We start from the raw sequence: 24,249 nt of genomic DNA, 5'->3' as shown, positions 1-24,249 counted from the left end.
AATGCTAAACATCCCAAAAGGTGTGTGTGTGTGTGTGTGTGTGTGTGTGTGTGTGAGAGAGAGAGAGAGAGAGAGAGAGAGAGAGAGAGAGAGAGAGAGAGAGAGAGAGAGGAGCAGGGTGGGGAGAATAATCAGCAAATTCTATAATATAATTAAGAGTGGCTTTCATATCCTAGATCCATTAACATATATTATTGTCAAATCAGGACACTGAATATCTAAAACATTTTTCCAGTCTCAAATACATTCTTATTGAGAAGAACAGTGAGACTCAGTTCCATTATTTATTGTTTCACCAATATAAATCATTTGTAGCGTGCATATAAGAAAAAAAACTTGGCTCATACCTGCACAGACAAAGTGATAGGGGATGGGCTAACAATAGTGGTGGAGGTTCCACTGTCAGTGGACAGCAAATCATAGGGGAAGTGTCATTCAAAAGCTGACAGTTACTCAAAAGTAGAACTTATAAACTACAGTTAATGAGTCTGCAAACAAGTGTATCAACTGGTTGTACCAGTATGTCCAATAATTCTACAAGTCAACTGTTTATTACTAAAAACACAACAGGTTACAGGATTACACTGAAATTTCAACAGAAGGAATGGTTTATTTTTGACTGAGCTGTAAACCTTTCTTTATTTCTCTTGTTGCTCTAATGAAATTACTTTCTTGTGCCAAAACACAGAGGCGTTTGTACAATTTCACCACACTAACATGTTAATCCACATGCAACTGTGACATAATCTTGAGCCAGTTTTTCTTTTTTTTTTTTTTTATTAAAATAAACAAACAACCGAGAACAAGTCATGTCAATAGCTTATGAAAAGCTCATGCTCAATATAAAACAAACATCTACTTTCTTCACTTATGTTCTCGTGAACCCATACTAATTCTCATTTTATTATTATCAATAGCCCTTAAAATAATGAAATTATTTCACTGAAAAAATCTGTAGCTACCCAAGCATTGTGATAGATAAGCAAGTTTAGCATGTTAACCTTACGGCAAAATGATCTTGCACATTGTGGTACATAAGCAAGTTTTGTCCATTAACTATAGACAAAATAGCCTATGCTTTGCATGCTATCATTTGCCAAACACTCGTTTCGGTATCTCAAGTCGTTTATGAGATATGAGGCATGTTATGAACACTTCATTTTTACTTCATTGTTTGCGCATGCGAGAGGAATTCATTTTCTTGAGATTGAAGATAGATATAGATCTCATCTCAAGTTGAAATAAAATCTCAATATCCAACAATGTATGACCTAACATGCACCAAACGCAAACACGCACTGGCCCCTGTTTTTCATTGCAAACTAATCAAATTTCATAGTAATAGCCTACTTAAGGTCAAAATACCTCAATAACAATGATAATTAACAAAATGATAAACACTTCATCATGTAGCTGATGAACGAAGCTACGAGATGCAAGAGAATAAATTTCTTTAGCAAATAGTTTCTTTAAACTCATTTGAGAAAGATTGCATAGCAACAGCAGCTGGCACACGTCTCTGTTTCCACAGTGTAGTAAATTGGCCACTAGCTGTGCCCAAGTGGGCTGAGAATATTTCGTTCATAACTGACGGTGTGCAACGATCATTAGTGGAGGCAGCTGCCTCTTCGGAATGAAAGGGGTGGACTAGCTCAGAGCTGAGAGTCTGCACAGGGGCCAAGTTATCTTGCGTGTGCTCTACCAGGGAACAGAGTGCCCCTGATATTTGAGATATGCTAAAAAATAAGGAAAAATAGATGACAGTGAGCTGTAGGTGTGTATTCTCCAAAGAGAGACGCAAGTTCAAAAACTGAGGTACAGCATTCTTCTTCGTGTGTGTGTGTGTGTGTGTGTGTGTGTGTGTGTGTGTACGCGGGTGCATGCTGCACAATGCTTCATCTGTATGGTAAATGGCTGTACTCTTTCACACTATTATTTGTACTCACATCTGGACTCTCCACAGCTGTCCTATTACATTAGAACTTGGTGCTAACATCCAGCACTACTGCTTTGCTGTTTCCAGATACTTCACACAATACTGATGCCGTTCTGATCAGCTTTTCCTCACTTATGGTACAAGTATCACACCAATTTCTTTCTAATCCTCTATCCTACCTTCAACTACTTAAGATGAAACTTCAACGGGATTCTAAACATCTAGAGGATTTTCATTAATGTATGGCTCACAAGAAAATTTTTCATTCATTAAGACAGAAATCTCAACAACAAATGTTATTTCCATTAGTGGAGATGCTGACTTGCATATAGGCACATCAAAAAGACTGTGACAAAATAATCTTTCGGCCAACAAGGCCTTTGTTAAAAATAGACGACAGACACATGGGCACGCAGACGCATATGCGCACGCACACACATGCAAATGTATGCGCACGCACACGCACACACGCACGCACGCACGCACGCACGCACCCACACACACACACACACACACACACACGCAAATGCAACTCTCACACACATGACCACAGTCTGTGGCAGCTGAAGCTGTGGTCATGTGTGTGTGAGTCGCGTCTGGCTGTGTGGCTGTGTGTGTGTGTGTGTGTGTGTGTGTGTGTGTGTGTGTGTGTGTCATCATCTATTTTTGACAAAGTCCTTGTTGGCTGAAAGCTTATTTTGTGAAAGTCTTTTTGTTTTGCCTGTCTGCAACTCAGCATCTACACTATATGATGAGTAGCAACTATCGTTTTTCTAATATTGTTACATTCCATCCTGGATTTTCCATTGTTTGATTTTGTTATTTCGATTTGGTTACATAGTGTTTTATGATTAATGCAAATCATTGATTCAAATGTGACAAGTACTAAACATTGGGTTATAGTGTCCATATCCTGAAAGTTGTAATGTCCTACAGCATCAGCATGTGACTAGGTATTCAAATCAGATGTTGTATTCGCCATTCTGTAGCTATTAAGCAAGCTCTTCAGAGAGGCAAAAGTTTTATTACCTCATTTTGTTCCCTTCACATGATTTAGAAGTGGAAAGCTACATTACAATTTTACTATTAAATTCTACAATGCCACTAAATGCAAACTATTCTACAAAAATCACACTTACAACAGTTCATGAAGCACCAATATGTGCCAGAACAGGACTTTACCTTTGACTGATGAAGCTCTGTTTGTAGCACTGGCATTGCCACCAAGAGCAAGGATGACGCCAGTCAAGATTGCACTTTTTCCACTCCCATTTCTTCCAACAATGAAATTTATTCTTGGGTTCAAATCCACTTCTAAATTGGCGTGACACATGAAATTCTTTAGGTGAATTTTTGCAATCGTTCCTGGTACCTCTAACTGCAATGAAATGCAAACATCAACTATCGTTACTAATTTTGGGCAGATAAAAGGCTATATCATACTTACGTAGCAACCCGTTAAAGCAATACAAAATTGCTTGAAAAGCCACCATATTTAATATGTAAGGTCAAGCTAAAACTAACAAAATAAATTAATTGATAAATAAAGATTTAATTTTGTTTGTTAACTTTGATAACAAAAATATTGTGCAGAGCTTGGAATTTGAGTGAATGACAGAGATGAAACAGGCAGAAAAAGATTCATTTAGAACAGAGAAAAGTAAGGAAGAGTGGGCCTCTGTAAAAAAGAATAAAATGAGAAACAAAGAATAATAAATCATATGATGCAAAGTTATATAAGTGAAAAACTAAATACATGAAAGAGAAAATTTAGGATAGGATCAATTCATATCAAGGTCTCTTTATCCCATTACAATTACTTAATTTTTGACAGAACAATTTTTTTTTTTTACAATAACTCAATTTGAACTTTTTACTTGGGAGGATAATTATGCTTTCTGTCATCATTATTTTAAAATTTGTAATCTATCAAAGAACTAAAGTAAGTATGAAAAATAAATCTTGAAGCTTGGCCCTTCTCTTGAAGATACATCAATTTTATGTGTGTTAGTAACACTTTAAAAATGGCATAAATATCTGTTTTCCTGAGCCCAATACCCTTCTAAGTAGCCGTTCTACAAAGTATTAATGCATGTTAAAACAACTTGTTTATATGTTCTCCCTCCATCCAATTTTGACAGTATATGTGTGACAGCTGCAACTTTTTGTCACAGAGAGTTATGAGTGTAATGGGAGTAGGACAACTGCAGCCGCATGGTGAAGAAACATGAGAAGAGGCAGACCTGTTCAGTGCTGGCTACTTTACATATTATACAGCTTGTTTGCTATTATGTAAATGGCTAGATAAATAATCTACTCAGCCAAACAGCAGCAAGAGAACACACATATAAAAGGTATTAAGGTTTGCAAGCTTTCAGAACCACTGGCTCCTTCTTCTGGCAGAAAGGCTGAAGGAGAAGGAAGAGGGGTGAAGGAAAATGACTAGTGATGTTCAGGAAAAGGGGGCAATGTTCAGATAAGACACCCAGAATCCCAGATCAGGAGACACTTACCGGTTGGGATGAGTAGGAAAGACTGTTCTTCTTCCAATTAAAATGATGTGCAGAACTAGTTCATATAAGTTGGCAGTAGCTCCCACAATTTCAGACTTCAGTAGAGGCTGAACAATAAACCGAATGTTTATTAGCATGTAACTCCATCACTAGTGTTCTATGTTCAGATTTAGCTTTTGACTAACTCTCAGTCTGTGTTTTTATTTTATTTGTGTGTGTGTGTGTGTGTGTGTGTGTGTGTGTGTGTGTGTGTGTGTGTGAAACAGAGCACCAGCACGTCATGATCAAAAATACAGTGAGACAGTTAACAAATGAATAAACATGGAACATCATTCAGGAAGTGGACAACAATCCACACAAGAAGACTGTTGATATTTCACAAAAACTTAACATTTCTCCATCAACATTAAATGTCACAATGAGCAAACGAAAAGTAACTGAAGTAGTACATTTGGAAGGAGAAGATGGAAAACAAAAATGAGTGTATGACAGTGAGTTCCACAAATGGAAAACGTGCTACTGAAGTGGGTACGGCAAGCTCGTGCTTTGATTGTTCCAACTAATGGTACTGTCGTTCGGGTAACACAATACATTTGGCACAAAAGTTGGGACTCTCAGACTTCAAAGCATCCAATGGTTGCACCAAAAGTTCAAGAACTCAAACAATTTATTGTATAAATGAGGTAAAGGTGAGGCAGGAAATGAAAACATTGATACGGTTGAGTGGTGGGAAAATACTCCTCCACAAATCATACAAAGATACAATCCCAATGATGTTTTTAATGCAGATGAAACTGGTTTATTTTTTATTTTCTCCCTGAGAAAACTCTTGAGTTCAGAGGAGAGAAAGGTCATGGTGGAAATTTAGTAAATAGAGACTAACTGTCTTATTATGTTGTAATGAAAGTGCAACAGAAAAATTGATGCCATTAATAATTGGAAAGGTGAAGTATCCACAAAGCTTTAAAAATGTACAGGCATTTCCATGTGAATGTAAATCTACTGAGAAAGCATAGGTAACAGCAACCAAATTCAAACAATTCTTGTATGCCTAGGATGCAAGGTTGGATGTTAGAAATAGGAAAAACATCCAGTTTATTGAGCAGTGTGCAGCGAATTGTTTATTGACCAGTGTGCAGCGTATCCCCAAGATACAGCCAATCTTTGTAACATGAACATTGTGTTTTCTTCTCCAAACTGTACAAATCACATTCAGCCACTCAACGTAGATGTTAAAAAAATGCCTGAAACAAAAATACAGGAAAATTCTTATACAGAAAAGACTTTCTTGCCTCATACTACATTGAGAATGGTGACAATCTTGGATAGTATGTATTTTCTAAGAAATACCTGGGATTCCATGCAAGAAAGCACTGCTTCAAGAAGGCTAGCTTTGATGCTTATGCTGGAAGTGACAAAGGTGTGGCTTTCTGTCAGTCCATGATAACTGATAAAAGTCTAGCAGGAAAATATGGCAGAGAAACAAGAAGTAAGTGAAGGCAAGGATGAACCAGAACCTTTACCATTTCCTACAACATGAAAATCTATTGAACTAATGGACACAGTTAAGCAATGTGTGATGAGTTTTGAAGTCAACAAAGACGTGATGAATATATTAACTAAGATGGATGAACAATATTACAATTTGGGCAAAAGAAATGGTCAACTATTGATAACCATCACTCCACTCCATGATCCTGGTGCAGCAACAGCAATTAATTATTCCAAAACGAAAAAAAGTCTCTTTTGCAAAAGGCTTTATTGATAATTATGCATTTTGTGTAGTTGGCGCATCTTCAGATTACCTGGCAGTAATAACAAAACTGTTTTTGTTACATGAAAGTACGCGAGCCTATTTAGTAGCGATATTGAGCTAGGGGTGAGACATGAAAATTATCATACTTGCCTTAAAATAGCAAGAGCCACATTAGTCAGATAAAGGGAAGCCTCAATAATAAAATATGAAATCGTCAAGTTTGGACCAGGAGGGCAGCCCAGAATAACAAGATGAGTAGAGTTAAGTAAAAACATTCAAATTTATATTGAGTTCAAAATCACTATAAAATTTTATTGAGGTAAGAAATAAGAATAAAACAAAAATAAACACTCACCAAGATGAAGAGGAAAGTGGTGCAGAGATAGGAAGATGATCACAAACATATCGTATAACATGTAAAAAGACAAAGCAGTGTATCCACGTGAACACCAGAGTGAGTGGATCACTAGGTAAGTTAAGAGGGACAAGCAAGATCTAAGAAAGTGCAGAGTGGTAGCAATGTGAATGGGGGAGGAAATACAGAACGGAAGGAAATAAGGAACTGGAAAAAAGGGATGGGATGAGAAGAGGTTGAGGGTGGGGGGGTAAGAAAGATAAAGATAAGAATGTGTACGAAGCAACAGTGAGTGGAGAAATTAGTATACCCAAGAAATGGGCAATTATTCAAATGCAAAAAAAGCAGGCATCACAGTGTCATAAAAATTTGATGTCTCTTAAGCTGTTGGTCACTGCAACTTAAATTTTTAGAATGCTTCAGAAATTTAATTACCTCTAACACGTCCAGAATTGTTAGATTTTTAAGTTTAGGCTCACAATGTACAATCTGAAGGGAATCCAGAGTAAGTTCACAATTGCTGCTAGCACAAAGGTGTTCTGCAAAGTGGGATTTGTTTTGTTATTATGTCCTTTTTTGTAAGCAGTTTCTCTTGAAATCTTATTTTGAACAGCACAACCAGTTTGTTCGATGTATGTTCATGGGCACTGGGCACAGATGAGTTCATACGCACCTGCATTGGAGACGAACTGGTACTGAATCCAATCATGGGTGGAGAAATATTCTCTAACAAGAGGCCCTTTAAGGAGGATGGCTAGTCTGTATGATACATCACCCAGAAAAGTTACAGTGACAAGCTGAATTTGGAAAGAGTACTGTGAGGACTGATTGTGTTATTAAAATTTACTGATTTTTGACAAGATAGCTTGTCCACTACTTTGGCATTATAGCCATTAGCTTCAGCGATATGTTTCAAATGAGTTATTTTACATTCTAATGAATTAGGGTGTAAAGGGATGTTAAGGGTGTAAAGGGATGTTACACACTTGATGAATCATTGACGAAAAATGGCTATTTTTGTGTTTAATGGGGTGAGATGATGAGATGTGTATAATAAATGATGTCTATAATAAACATATCAACAAAAAGATGGACTAGCAATGGGGTACTGCTTAGCCAACTGTTCAGCAGACATTTTCATCAACACATTACAGCAAAAATACCTCAAACGGCAACCCCCCCCCCAACAGGAAAATCATCTTTTACTGTAGGTACATAGATGACATATTCATTGTATGAAAACCAAATTAACAGCACAAGAGTGCTTGTGGAAGGGTTCAGCAACCTACACTGTAAACTGAGCTCATGATTTCAAATCTTCATTTGATTGAGGGATAAATTATGTTTCTCAGTCCTTATAGCACTCCTTCAGAATTCAGCTATGCTACTCTCCCTTTCCTTGGTGATATACTGTATAGATTAGCCAACCTCCTCAAAGGGCATCATGTTAGAGCCACTTTCTCCACCCATGATAGGATTCAGTACCTGTTTGTCCATAATGAACAACCAACTAACAGTTTATTCTCTACCTCATATGTGTATAAGTTCATCTACAGTAAATGTCCCCGAATATGCACCGAACAAAATGGTTATACAGTCAAAATAAGATTTCAAGAGCAACTACTTACCAAAAAGTATACCACAACAAAACAAATCCTCATTTGCAGAGCACCTCATTACTTGCAGCCATTGTGAACCTACTATTGATTCCCTCTGGATTTTACATTGTGACCTTAAATTTGAAAATCTAACAATTCTGGAACAGTTTGAGATAACTAAATTGCTTCAGATTTCTAAATATTTAAGTTGCAATGACCAACTGGTTACGACAAATCAAATTTTTATGACACAATGAGCCTGCTTTATCCACATTTGAATAACCGCCCTCTTGGGTACACTAATTTCTCTGATCATTGTGGTTTCATGCACATTCTTATTTTCAACATATTTACCTTTACCTACAGATTCATCCTCCACCTTTCTCCCACCCCATCCCATTTTTCTAATTCCTTATTTCCCCCTGCCCCCTCCTCCTTCCCCCCCTTTCTTTTTTCCCGGTCATCCTTTCCTTTCAGCTCTAAAATTTTTACTCTGTTAGTAGACTGCTTTCTTATGCTGCCATTAGCTCTAATCTAAGAACATTTAACTCTGCTTACTTTATAATATTCTTCTTATATATTCATATCCCTCATTTTTATATAGTCCCCCTTCTTTTTTAAGTATTATACAGTTTCAGTTTTACCTTTATCATTACCACTGGCTACATAAAATTCAATTTTTGTATTCTTCATGACTTTATTTGTATTTATTTCCATCATTTCCATTTCTACTTTATTTATTCGTATGCGTATGCACTTCTGCTCTGCTCTGAGTGCTACCTCTCAGAACTTTCTTAGACCCCGCTAGTCCCTCTTAGTTCACCTAGTGACTTACTCCCTCTGGTGTTTACATGGATTCACTACACTGCCTGTTCATATGTTGTATTACATGTTTCTGATCACCTTCCTACCTCTGCACTGCTTTCCACTTCAGCTTGCTGATTGTTTACATTCATTTTATTATAATTCCTTCGCTCACACAGATTTTATCTTGATTTCAAGCTCAAAATAATTTTTAACATTTTTAATATAGCTTTAGTCATCTCGCCATTCTAGGTTGTCCTTATGGTCAAACTTGATGACTGATGACTGAGTATTTCATTTCAATCTTGTGTTAATGAGGTTCCCCATTATCTGACTAATACAGCTTTTATTGTTTTAAGGCAAGTATAATAATTTTTATACCTCACCATTAGCTCAATATCACAAGTTTTCAGTGCCAGATAGATTTGCGTACTTTCAAGTAACAAAACATTTCTGTTACTACTCGCAGATAATCTGAACATACCCCATCCATGCAAAACACGTCACTAGCAATAAAGCCTTTTGCAACAGATTAATTTTAGCCTTTCTTTTTGGAATTACTGATGCGCTTTTCAATGCTTTATAAAGACTGGACTATTCATTGTTTCTTATTGTATTACAGTGTAGTTAGGCTAAGATGTATGATGTATCGATAGATCGGTGAAACAACAACCCCTATTGAACTACCAGTAAAAATTCACTTATGGAGAGATGCTACATGAACAACATTCATTTGTGTTGAGAAGTGCAATAAAATCTGCAATTACAGCATATTTTTATTTTTTCTACATAGCATGCCAGGTTTGTATTTTGGATGACAAAGGCTAACCTCCTGCGTCTTGTGACTTTCCTGCATTCAAACTGGCTGATGGTAGATGTGTCAATTGGCTGATGGCAGACGTATACTGTCTGACATATCTGATTTAGCTAATGTCACAGTGTTTCACACATTTTTGCTTCTTATACACTAATATGTAATTTTGAAAGTTTCTGGGGGTCATATTCCAAATGCATTCTTGAAAAAGTGTATTTTGAATTATAATTTACTGTGATAGCATGTCAGGAAGTGTGGCATTAAGAGATTGCATATTACCCCAAATCCGGTACCTTTTCAATTCTGTAGTTTCACCAATGAAAAAAATAAAATAAAATAAAATCATTACCAAACCAGCTACTTTTTAGTAATATGTTTTCCTGCTTATAATGTTCAAAATCTGTGAAAACCTGTGGTCCCTTCATAAATGCCACAAACACGATTCCACTGCATTTGGCACATTCATTTCTAAAAGACAACCATTTGCACAAATCCTGTAATGTGTCACTAGTCGCAAGCAATTTTGTAAATTACATCCCATTGTTAGGCAAACAATGATAAGATGTGACAACAAATGCTCAGTATTATAAATCTTACCCTATCACACCATATGGAATTACTGAGTGATGTACAGTCTATGTACACAGCTCTGAACAAGAGGACTTGGTACGGATGCTTTGTACACTTACCCCAACCGATCACATAACACAGTTTTGTACACACCTTCAAAGCAATGCCACAGAATTTAAAAGGGTGTGCCTTATTCCGCTTTGCAGAAGATGAAAAACAAATTGTACAGAGGACAAACAAATGTTTCATTTCATATTCTCCCCCTGTACCTCCAGCCTCATTACAGTTTATTATGACAACTGTGAGGTTGCTGAGAAGCCATAGGAAGAGGAGAATGTTGAAAAATTGCCCACATATAAGAAATAATAAATGGTGTTCTTTATCACAAACACTCTACTAATGAATAAACTTTTTGCCCTTACTTTACTATTTTGAGTAATACCATCTTCTTCTATAAAATAACTTGCACTATATCAACAATTCTATACCCAAAATTAAAACAGGAAAGAGAACACCATAAAAACCAGGAATACAGACCCAGAAACCACACACGTGGAACTGTCTGAGGACATTACACTTCCATGTAGTATACATTAGACACACTTTTTGTTCCGTAGATCCATTATGAGGATATCCTCAAGGATGTAGAACATGTCATAACAATAAAATTACATGATAATTTAAGGAGTAAATCTAACAAAACTCACCGAGTAATAGAAGTGCTGAATTACAGAAATGCACAAAAACAAGACAGATACGCATACACTAATCTGTTTGTATGCATTTACTATTCCGTGAGTTTTTACCTCTAGTCCTTAAATTATTTAAATTCCAACAAGACTTTCATATTTTGTAATGAATGTAACTAACCAATTTTTTAAGTAAAACCTACACTGATCAGCCAGAACATTACGACCACTGATCTACTATCAATATAAACCTGTCCAGGCGATAGCAACATCACCTAGTGAGGAATGACTGCTAGTCAGACATACATACGGTGCATATAGTATCAGCAAATGTGCTGTCCATGTGTAGAATGTGGAAAGTGCATGATCTATCTAAGTTTGATTGAGGGCAGATTGTGATGACCTGGAGGCTTGCCACAAGCATTTTGGAAACTGCATGACTTGTCAGGTGTTCGAGGAGTGCTGTGGTGAGTGTCTTCAAGATGTGGTGAAATCAAAGTGAAACCACATCCTGACGCCATGGGTTTGGGTGACCAATCCTCATTACAGATGTCAGACATCATAGTCTGGGCAAACTGCAAAACAGGACAGGCGGAACTAACATCAGACTTTAATACTGGGCAAGGCAGAACTGTGTCTGAACACACAGTGCACTGAACACTCCTAACAATGGGCCTCCACAGCTGACGACCCACGCATGTACCGATATTAACATCATGACATCAGCAACTATGATTGAAATGGGCACATGACCATCAGCACTGGACGTTTGCACAGTGGGGCATTGCATGGTCTGATGATTTCTAATACCTTCTGCATCATGCCGAAGGGGCATTGCAAATCTGTCGTTTTCCAGGAACAGCTCTTTGACACCTGTACTGCAGGATGCAGCAACCAGGCAGCAGCTCCATTATGCTCTGGGAAACATTCACAAGGGCATCCACGAGGCCAGCAAAGCTCATGCAAGGTGCCATGACAACTAAGGAGTATCGTACAATGGTTGCAGATCACATACACCCCTTCATGGTGAGCATATTTCCCAATGGCAGTGGCATTTTTTAACTAGATAATGGGAGCTAAGTCACAAGGCCAGGAGTGTGATTGTGTGGCTTCTAGGAACACAATGACGACTTCCAATTGATGTGCTGGCCCCCCTACTCACCAGATCTGAACCCAATCAAACACATCTGGGATGTGACTGAACATGGCATCAGAGCTCATCATCCCCTCTGTGGAATTTACAGGAATTAAAGTGATTTGTGTGTGCAGATGTGATGCAAGCTCCCTCCAGCGACCTACCAAGGCTTTGTTGCTTCCATGCTATGACGTGTCACCAATGTTATCCATACCAAAGGTGGACATACCTGCTATTAGGTAAGTGGTCATATTGTTCTGGTTGATCCGTCTATATCCAAAAACATTCACATAGCACATAACAATTTGTTTTGGTGCTTCAACAGTTCTGTGGTATGCGCACCTAACTGAATTTATTATCAAGTTATAATCCCAGTAATTTAACACTATGGACACTACCTATCTTCCTGTTGTTATATACTGGGATGCAACCTCTTATATATTCTGAATTTCATACTGTGTATTTTTTTCAAAGTGGCAAAGAATTGGCTAGAAACCACTTGTTAATACATAGCAGCAAAGAAGATTCCACAGAACACATATCTCCTTTGGAACTGTCTTTGATAGTCTACAGCAATTGAATCTATAATGAGCAAATTACTTTTAGTATAGTAGCCCTTCACCAGGTCGAAGGAGATATCTATTGCATGTTCCCTGCTCCAAAACAGCTTGTTGTACAGCAGGATTAGGGTATCACTGACAGAAACCCATGTCAAAAGTGATTAATTAGCCAGATGAATTGTAAGATTCACATAAAAACCTAGTCATGCCTTCCAAGTTCTTCCATACATAGTTACTGAGGGGGACAGTACTACAGCTACAGAAATTTATATGGACTTCTTCAAGTTTACAAAGGGGAATTAAAAAGCTCCTTTCCATGAGACGGGAAACAGTCCTTAAAGTTTTCTGTACAGCGCAGTGCAGTACCAGACCTACGGAAATTTGTATGGTCCTCTCCAGGTTTAAAAAGGGGAATTAAAATTGCTACTTTCTTTGTGGGGGGATACATTCCCATCTTTGAATCAAATAAAAGAGATTGAAGAGGGTTTCTTTCCAGCTGTTCTAGTGATGTGATGCAATAAGAGTGGTAAATATTGTCATGACACAATGACATCCTGCGGACAATGCCAAATCTAGCTTCACACTGAGGACTGTTGGAAATTTCACTGATAGTAAAAATGAAGTCTTATGTGTTCTTTTTAATAATTACTTGATAGTAGCAGAGAGCTGGATGGTGATGGTGGTGGTGGTAGTGGTGGTGGAAAAAAAAAATGCTCCACTGTGTCTGGGTAATATCTCCTTTGTTTGTCAAATCCCAATCTTTCATTGTAGATTAGCTCATATCCCATCCTCATAGAAACCCTTGTAATGTGACATAATTTTCAATCGTGCTGCTATCTTCGCTGTTTGAACGATGTGAAGTACATATCTGTTCGTAAAACATCTTTCATGAATTTTTGCCAATTATAATTCAGGAACAATTATAGAATAGTTATTCTGTTTCTTAATGAACAATGGCGATTGGAGCAAAAAAAGTTTTGTGTACCACTGCACCGGTCACAGCATCACAATTACTCAAGGTAGAGAGACTGTGAGAAGATATATCACTTATTCTCATTCCACGTGATCATAATTTAAATATTATAATTGTAGAACAAAACCATAATAACACTGTAAATGACTTGTACTGAACATGTTGTACTAGCTGTAATTTGTATCTCACTGTGGATCACAACAGTAACATGCAAATTAAAACATTTTTTGTTACACTTTAGTGTGAATGTTACTGATACCAAATGGAATGATATGTTTACCATTTCCAGTCACAGTTTAAAGTGTAATGGTGAATGTAATGTAACACAATAGAAAAATGACCAGTGACAACTGGAGACAGTGCCATACTTTACCTCAATGTTGTACCACGACACTGAATGTCATATTAATCCACATAAATAGTGGTTTAAACCTCTGAAACACATTGGGGAAATAAATAAATTGTGACTGGTAACAGTAAACTTGTTGTTTCATTAGACATTTGTTTTTGTCTTTAAGTCCTCAAAATGAGGAAACAAACATTTTATTTGCAAAAAGTGACAAAGTTATGATGTATGAAGCATTTATAGTGTCAATTTAATCAGTTTTTTTTTTTTTGCAAGCATAAGCATGCAAAAGGTGAAATAATGATATTTTTGTACACATAAAACAAATGATGATTTGTTGCAGTTAGTCGTCTGAATATTACGAAAAAATCTGAAGCATGGACTAATGACAAAGATTCAAACATTACAAAAGTTTAAAGAAAGGAGAAGTGCTATACCAATGCTGAATCTACCAAGGATTATGAAAAAATAATTTTAATCACTTCTCATGTTAAACAGCATCTCAGGGACTGAGCTTGAAGTACATTGCTGTTAATGCTGTAACAATGGTGGAAACAACAAATTAAGAACAACTATCCTATGTTACTACATCAGTCACCTCATTCTCTGGATACCTACTAAGAAGTTTTTCTATTAAAACAATCTTCTTTGTATATTTATTAAGTGAATGGCATACATGGTTTCACACAAAATTTAATGTAAAAATAAAAACAAAAATGTAAACTTTACATGCTCAGATTAGTTGCAGCCATCAAGACACATGGGTGTTGGAATGAAGAACTCCACTGCATCACCAGGGTAAGCTCTCAGATCACATTCTAGACAAGGTAAGATGGCTTGTCTTGGAGCTTTACATTAAGAGCTTGGTGTTGAAAGGTTCACCGCATGTATAGATTTTATGGACAAATACCATGTCCTGGGAAAATTTGTTAAAACTTTTCCATATATGATGAAGCAGTGCAAAACCACTGGTCATTTCTGATGGATCTATTAAGTCAGAAAAATAACAGGTAGCATTTTCATTCCACAATGTCAAGGATTTAGCACTAAGATTGAAGCTGTCACCGACAAGCTATTGAGCAAGATGCCAAGGACGGTTTCAGAACTGTAACTGATTTCCTGCCGGCCAGGATTTGCTCTGGTGGGTTGATTTATTTGATTTATTTGTATTCCTTTATGAGTGCTTTCTGTTTGCAGAGAAGGAATTGAGCTATATGGCTGAGTGTTGGAACCCAATATAGTGGAGTAGACCTGTTGCACCCAGTAACCATCCTCAACACTGTACATAATTAGATGTCTATATCTTTAGAGTGAGCCCTATTCAACCCGACTAGCGCACAGTAATCGGCTACAGAAAATACCAGGCTTAGTGCTGGCCGAAGCTCCCCATGTAGTGCCATTAAGCTTCTGGATAATTTTGTTACATGCTCTTATCTTGGGCACAGTATTTACAATTTGTTGTCTGAAAGATAATGTTCTGTCTGCCACTTCTAGATACTTGAGGTGTTTTTCAGTGTTTGAGTATTGTGTTATTAAAAGATATTTACAACTGACAATTTGTATCTAAGTTATTTAGGTGAAAGCAACTAGCTTTGGTCTCAGTCAATATTTGGTAAAAGCCTCCATTCAGGGTGGATACATCTTCTGTTAATACAGTCTCTGTGACTTCACAGTTTTTATGTTCAGCAGCTAAAGCTAGGTCATCCAAACTTCCTTGCAGCAATGTTATGCAGAGCTGAGGTGTAAAGCCTGAATAAAGTTGACGCCAGCATTGATATTTTTAGTAGTACATTGTTCATATTTTCTGTTTACTTATACTGTTGTGTTTTAAAGCTTGAAAGTATGTCTGATACATGCTACTGATTAGCCTCAATACTGTGTGGCAAGGGACTACATTAATCAGCTTGCACAGAAAGCCCTTCTTACAAATTATTGTAGGCAGCTGTAAGTCTACAAACACTACTGATGTTAATTTCTTATTTTTGGACTCCACCCCTAAATGTGTGGTGAGCTTTTTACAAGCTTTAATAAGACCCACAGACTTGGTCTGTGCAGCTTCTATTTGGCCTAAGGCCAGCTTGCTCTGGGGGTATGAGGTTTGGAATTTTCAGACCAGTTCTGCTGAGGAACAGCCTTTCCAGCAGTTAGTAGTAGCAGCTTAAAGGAGCTATTAGTCTGTAGCTTTCTAGCTTGTGGCATGGATTGTCTGCTTTTAATATGACAATTATCTTTGCAGTTTTAAAAGCATCTATTAATATTCCTGATGCTAGAATGTTTGTTGTTTTGCCACACCAAACGAGAAACTCACAGTGTATTCCAGTAAAACAGGGTGCTTTACCCGTTTTGATGCGTCAGAGCAGTTAATAGTTCTTTCCTGGCAAAATCACCAGAAGATTTTGAGTCACATGGTGCTTCTTTGCATAGTCCACTACATTACTTTTTTAATTTGACATGTATGTTGTCAATTTTGTGGTGCTCTAGAAAGAAAAAAAATTCAGGGGTCTATCTGATTTGGTGTGAATACTGCTGTACATATATGGGCTGCTTCCCCAAAGCTTTTTCAATAGACTTCACACACACACACACACACACCCCACACACACACACACACACACACACACACACACACACACACACACACACACACACATACGTGTCGCACACATGCGTGTCGCACACATATACGATCACATAGTGGCACAGCTTATCTTGGCAAACCAAGGCTACAGTGGAACAATTTGTGTGTTTCACGAACTCCTGCCACAATCATTCTTGCTCTTTCATTATGGGGCTACATTTTCCTATCACCACCTGAATAGCGGAGAGGCTCTCAGCAGTTAGTCTATACCTGAACCTTCACTTAGCCTCACACCTGTCCTCAATTGCAGAGTGACAACTCTCACTCCACTAGATAGCAGGTTTCCCTCTGAGAATTGCTGTGAGGTTAGCAGATCTTAACAAACACTTGGTTGCAGCAAAGGATCCTGTAGTATAGTTGAAGTTCGTGCTTTACCCAGTGTTCAGAAGAGTGTTCTGCTGCAAAAAAAAAAAAGGCATTCAACAGCTTGAGCAAAGGGACTTGTGGTATCAAAGCCCTATAGCACATCATGAGCATTATAATCCACATAGACAAAGAATAAGCATAGAGCCCACTGAGAGCCAATGGGTGCAATGTTCATGAGATGGAATGCAGCTGCTTGGAGTAGACTACAGTATTCACATTACCTGTACCGTAATTTTATAAGGTTTACTACACGAGATGACAGCAGTGTAGCCTGAAAGCTTTGAAATCATTATTGTAGTAGTTTCATTTTTTTATCACTAGGTTCTTCTTGGGTGAAGGTAGTGGTGATTTGATGATTGGGACATATAGTTTGACCGTTTTTGTTTTGCCTGATGGGATGAACTTGGGGCCTGTGATGTACACTTTCTTCTAATCTTTGCTAATGATCTGGAGGAGGCAAGTTATTTACCCTAAGTTTGCCCCTCACAAATGCACTTACTGATAACAGTGTTTGTGATGGTTTGAGTCACTGAGGCTTAAAACAGTGAATGGCTTTTTGAGATGCAATTTATCTCAATGAAATGAACATGGGCAGTACCTGTCATTTATATCTTTCTCAAATCTTAAAGTGATATTTGTCTTGTATCCTTAATCTTCTATATCTTCTTGACTACGCTCTCTATACTACATTGTTGAGAGAGGAACTAAAACTGAGGGAATGTAAGCAAAAGCTGAAATGCTTAACTCGGTTTTCAAATGTTCCTTTATGAAGGAAAATCCAAGAGAATTGCCCCAATTTAATCTTTGTACCACTGAAAAGATGAGTGAAAAAAGTGTTTGTTGTTGAGAAACAGCTGACATCATTTAAACTGAAAAGAGCCCCATGGCCTGATGGAATCTCTATCAGATTCTATACTGATTCAGCCTCTTTTCTAACAGTCTATTAAGAAAGCACAGGTCACACCCATTTACAACAAGGGTAGTATAAACAACCCACAAAACTCACACCCAATATCCCTGAAATCAATTTGTTGTAGAATCTTATAATATTTTCTGAGCTCAAACAAATGAAGTACCTCGAACAGAATGACCTCCTCCGTATCAACCAGTATAGATTCCAAAAACATCGACCGTGTGAAACCTAACTCCCACTTTTCTCACATGACATACTGAAAGCTTTGGATCAAGGCAGTCAGGAAAATGCAGTATTCCCGATTTCTGAAAAGCATTTGACTCAGTACCACGTCTATGCTTAATGTCAAAAGTATGAGCAAAGCAAGATTTGTGACTAGACTAAGGACTTTTTGGTAGGGACAACGCAGCATGTACTTGGATGGAGAGTTATCATCAGAATTATAAGTAACTTCAGAATTGCCCTCGGCAAGTGTGTTGGAACCATTGCTGTTCAAGCTATGAATTAATGACCTTGTGGACAATATTAATAGTAACCTCAGACTTTTTGCAAATGACTTATCTGTAATGAAGTACTGTCCAAAAGAAGCTGCATAAATATTCTGTCAGCTCTTGATGAGATTTCAAAGTGATGCAAAGATTGGCAACTAGCTTAAAATATGCAGAAATGTAAAATTGTGTACTTTACAAAATGAAGAAACATGGCATTGTATAACATCAATGAGCCACAGTTAGAATAAGCCAACTCAAACAACTATATGGACGTAACATTTCGTAAGGATATGAAATGGAATGATCAAATAGACTCAGTCGTGTATAGAGCAGATGGTAGACTAATGGATTCGCAATGAGTCTACAAAGATGGCTGATTTCTGGTAAAATACCGAGGTAAAATGGTCAGCCTACAAAGGGGACTGCTTACAAATCACTTGCGTGGCCCATTCTGGAATATTGTGCAAGTGTTGGGACCTGTACCAAATAGGACTAACAAAGCACATTGAACATATACAAGTGCAGTAAGAGTGGTCATGGATTTAACTGATTCATGGCAGTGTGTCATGGAGATGCTGAAGAAACTGAATTGGTAAATACTTGAAGATAAACACAAACTATCACGAGAAAACCTACTTACAGAGTTTCAAGAATTGGCTTTAAATGACTCTATGAATATACTAAAACCCTCTATGTATTGGTCACATAGGGATTGTGGTGACAAGGTTACATTAATTACAGCAACCATAGAGCCATTTTTAACAAGCAGTCTTCCTGTGCTCCTTGTGTGAAAGGAATGAGAAGAAATCTTAATAACTAGGGACAGGAAAAAAATCTGTGTTATTTTATGGCCAAATTGGTGACTTTTTTACACTTTTCGGTGTTATTTAGCAGTGTTATTTTCTGGTTATTTTCTGGCAATCTTTTCCTATTATCAGTTATCTATTTTTGTCACACTTAACCATTTTTCAATGCTATATTGAAAATGGAACTATTCCTAAGGCAGGGTGGGCCAAAAATGAGAGAAGTGTAGAGAAAAATTATTTTAACAACAAATTTTGACACAAATAATGATTTAAAAACAAATACCAAAGGTAAAAAAGAAAATAACAGCATGTTGCAGATATTTCATTGATGACATGTTTCACGCTCCTTCATATCGTTCTTGAGCTGTGGAGACCACGAAAACCAGTCTCCGCAGCTCATGAATGATCTGAAGAAGCGCTAGAAGTGTGAAATGCATCATCAATAAAGTATCTGCAACAGACACTATTATTTCAATTTTTAACATTTGTATACTGTTGCTGTGCTTGGCCAGAATGGTGTAGAGTGATACATATATTTTAAAAAATGCAAAAAAATTATTTATCAATGATGTATCCAATTTGTGGAGTGGAATGTTTCCTTCAAAAATGTTTCCACAGTCCTTTAGGCCAGATATTCAGAATCGCTCTTCTTCTTTTTTGCACCTTCAAAGCTGCTGCTAATTGTAGACAGCCACTTTATTGGCAAACTCGTCTACTTCAACTTGTTGCCCTTAAGTTTTTCAGTCTGCACATGTTTCACTATAGAATCTTTACACTCCCATGAAATTCTGATATTGCAGAATTTACAAAACACTGTTAACTTACTGGGAGTATGTAAACCATCGATTTCAAATTCTCGCACCCTTTCATCAGCAGTTACTGTAGGCTTTGGCATTGTGATGTGCTTGCGACATATTTTCATTGTGCCACTGCAGCACAAACAATACAAAAGAAATAAATAATCCAAATTCGTACAGTGGTCATTCATACACGCTCACAAAAGTCGATAGTCGAAAGGCCACTAATGACATCACGACTGCAAAAAGTAGTGCGACAGTTGAACATGGAACATTCCAACATTAAATATGCACTAGCATCATTGGATTTACGACACTTCTTACAAGGACACACAGAAATTCTGTTGAAAAATGCCGATTTTGTGTTACTTCCTTAAACCACCAAATTCGCGTTACTTCCTTAAAAACTGCTGAATTCGTGTTATTTCCTTAAAAAAAAAATTGCATTATTCAAGCACCTTATAGCTTAACAAATTTTTCCTGTCCCTACTAATAACTGATACAATGGGGTGTACTCTCTGCCACAGGGGTTTGCAGAGAGTAGATGTAGATGTAGATAGATTGTCTGAACAGTTAGCGCACATTTACAATAATAAAGACAAAATTCAGTTTCCTTAACAAGCTGGCCACATTTTACACACATATATCCCATTCAGGACATAATGGTGTGTCCAACAAGGTGCTAACAAATAAAATGGTACAAAAATGGCACATAGATTGTAGGTTGTACAGCTTCACTTTAATATACACAAAACCTGCATGTGCAATGAGTTGATCAGCTTGGTCACAGGCTCTCATCATATTTTTGCAATATGTTATAGTTTCCTGTCCCCATTTTTATTTTTAATTTTCTACGTTGCTGATCATTATCACTTTGCACAAGGGTAACACACTACATCTACATCAACATCTATACTCTGCAAACCACTGTGAGGTGCACGGCAGAGGGTACATCCCATTCTATCAGTTATTATGGTTTCTTCCTGTTCCATTCATGTATGGAGCACAGGAAGATTGATTGTTTGAATGCATCTGTGCAAGCAGTAATTGTTCTGATCGTATCCTCACGATCCCCGTGTGAGCGATATGTAGGGTGTTGTAGTATATCCCTAGAGTAATCATTTAAAGCCCGTTTCTTGGAACTCTGTTAACAGTCTTCAAGAGTCCGCCATTTCAGTTCCTTCAGTATCTCTGTGACTATCTCATACGCATAAAACAAACCTATGACTATTCATGCTGCCATTCTCTGTATATGTTCAATATCCCCCGTTAGTACCTCTGGTATGGGTCCCACACACTTGAGCAATATTCTAGGATGGGTCACACAAGTGATTTGTAAGCAATCTCTTTAGTAGACTAACTGCACTTCCCCAGTATTCTACAATAAAATGAAGTCTACCACCTGCTTTACCCACAACTGAACCTATGTGATCATTCCATTTCATATCCTTACAAAGTTTTACACACAGGTATTAGTATGAGTTGGTCGGTTCCAACAGTGACTCATTGATATTGTAGTCATACGACACTAGGTTTTTTTGTTTTTTGAAGTGCACAATTTTAAATTTCTGAACATTTAGAGCAAGTTGTTAATCTCTCGGAATGTTGAAATCTTATCAATATCTGACTGAAAACTTTTGCAGTTTCTCTCTAGGATTTCATTATATAACTGCACCATCTGCAAAAAGCCTGATTTTACTATTACTAATGTCTGCAAGGTCATTAATTTACAACATGATCAGCAAGGGTCTCAACACACTTCCCTGGGGCACACTCAAAGTTACTTCAACATCTGACGATGACTCTCCATCCAAGATAACAGGCTGTGTCCTGCCTACCAAAAAGTCCTCAATCCAGTCACAAGTTTCATTTGATACCTCATATGTTCGTACTTTTGACAATAAGCAGGTGTGGTATTGAGTCAAATGCTTTTCAGAGATCAAGAAACACTGCATCTACCCAGCTGTGTTGATCCAAAGCTTTTAGTATGACATGCGAGACAAGCGCAAGTTGGGTTTCACATGATCGATGTTTTTAAAAATCATGCTGGTTGGCACTGAGGAGGTCATTCTGTTGGCATTGAGAGGTCATTCTGTTCACTATGTTCGAGCTCAGAATATGTCCTAAGATTCTACAAGAAGTCGATCTCAAGGATATTGGACGGTAGTTTTGTGGATCACTTCTACTACCCTTCGTGTAGACACATGTGACCTGTGCCTTTTTTCAAGAACTGGGCACAGTTTTTTGTTTGAGGGATCTACGATAAGTACAGTGAGAAGAGGGGCTAACTCAGTCACAAATTCAGTGTAGAATCTGACTGTGATTCCATTAGGGCCTGGAGCTTTGTTCAATTTTAAAGATTTCTGCTGTTTCTCAACACCACTGACAATAGTACTTATTTCATTCATCTTTTCAGTGGTACAAGGATTAAATTCAGGCCATTATCCTGGGTTTTTCTTTGTAAGGAACATATGAAAATGAAATTCAGCATTTCAGCTTTTGCTTTGAGATCCTCAATTTCAGTTTCTGTATCATTCACTAGGGACTGGACATTAACTTTGGTGCAACTAACAGCCTTTACATATGACCAGAATTTCTTTGGATTTTGTGAAATGTCATTTGACAATATCCTACTACAGGAGTCACTGAAGGCATCACACATTGCTCTCTCACTAGTGGCATAGAGAGTATAGTGCAATTCTTAACTATTGCACAGTCATCAAACAATTCAGATTTATGAAATAACTGGCTCAATAGGAAAGACCCACTTCTAACCAAATCATTAATCATTCAACTGCTTAAAATATCTGACTTTATTTACTTAAAATGCAAACACTTTTTGGCCTGAACACTCCTTACTTTTAATGGTAAAGAAGAAATTAAGAATCACTTTCCTGTTGTTATCTGGTAGTATCTCATAGTAAAATGGTTGGTTGGTTGAGTTGGGGGAGACGACCAAACAGCGAGGTCATCAGTCCCAGTAAAATCAGTAAAAAATGGAAAATCAGTATGTAAGATCCACATTTATGTCTATTTTTATGTAAAATTTAAATATTTTGATGATGTTTGAGTAACAACAGCGACACTTTAAAATAAAATTTATTTTTATTGTAACCTTCTGAATGCTCTGAGACTGTTGGGAAACGTTGCTCTCATATCCATCATCACTGCAATCGGCTTCATTTGCCTCATAATTTGTCCTCCGCCTCTTTGCAGAAACAGCATCAGTTTCTTCCTTTGACTTATGCCGTTTTTCTCGGTTCATCGTAGCTCATTCTTCCTGCAAAAACAAGCACCAGTGTAAAATAAATCTGTCCTTCACCTTACATATATGCTCTTACATGAGACTGTAGGATGACAAGAGAAAGGATTTGAAGACAATCAAGCAAGATATAGAGGGTCTTATCCACATAACTAGCAGTTAAAGCGAAGAGATTATGACTGTAGAATATCTAAGAAAAACTTAACACAGAATATATATTTTACAAAACAATTCAAGTGCTTATACTTCTTTTTCATTCCACACATTCTTGGTGAAATGGTCCGCTTGTAAACAGGAAAAATTTAAATAAATTTCATTTCCAGAGTAAACCAAAAGTTGCCACAGACATAAAAAGATGTAAATAATAAAACAAACATATGGGGCAATCAAAAAGTTCCTGTTTGAAGTCCGTGCAGTCCAGAATCGGTCTGCCAATCAGGTAAAATTGGCATGAGCAGTAGGCTATCATACCATCGATGCACCAGGTTGAAGGTACCTGTTTGGTAAAACATTTTAAAGGTCATAGGTGTGATAATAACAGGGGAAGAGTTCAGGATTATAGGGGGTGCTCAGGTGTCTCTCGCTTGAGTTGGAGTAACTTCTGCTGGCCTCCCAGATCGACCAGTGTCTTGTGTTGAAGCGCAACCAGCATAAACTTGGTGCACCAGTTCATAATGTTGGTATCTGAGAGAGATGCTGTCCCATACACATCCTTCATTTTCTGATAAATGTCTACTGGGGTTTGACATTTGGCAGCCAAGAAAAGTATAACAGTACACTGATCCTTTGAACACATTCGATAGTAGCATTGCAATATTTTACATTTCCGCATTTACTGTACGCATGTGGGAAAGACACAAGTACCCCAATGATGTCTTCCCTACATGCTGGTGCACATATATGCACATTGCAGTTGTGATGTGTTGC

At 37.4% G+C, this 24,249-nt stretch overlaps 1 protein-coding gene across 2 annotated transcripts in view; it reads right to left on the bottom strand.

Annotated features, from left to right (window-relative positions):
• LOC124798288 (structural maintenance of chromosomes protein 6) overlaps nt 1–24,249 on the bottom strand; it is a 218,138-nt gene that overhangs the window by 173,680 nt on the left and 20,209 nt on the right. For both annotated transcript variants that reach the window (XM_047261615.1, XM_047261614.1), the window contains 2 exons: nt 23,176–23,340; nt 3,119–3,314 (listed from right to left, as the gene is read on the bottom strand). In XM_047261615.1, the coding sequence (XP_047117571.1) occupies nt 3,119–3,314; nt 23,176–23,325 (346 nt within the window). In that variant the 5' untranslated portion in view covers nt 23,326–23,340. The remainder of the gene's footprint in view (nt 1–3,118; nt 3,315–23,175; nt 23,341–24,249) is intronic.

This window comes from Schistocerca piceifrons, chromosome 5 (assembly GCF_021461385.2).
Source record: "Schistocerca piceifrons isolate TAMUIC-IGC-003096 chromosome 5, iqSchPice1.1, whole genome shotgun sequence".
In the NCBI taxonomy this organism is placed as follows: Eukaryota; Metazoa; Arthropoda; class Insecta; order Orthoptera; family Acrididae; genus Schistocerca; species Schistocerca piceifrons.
Note: the sequence above shows the minus strand (reverse complement) of the source record. Positions and strands in the feature narration are given on the sequence as shown.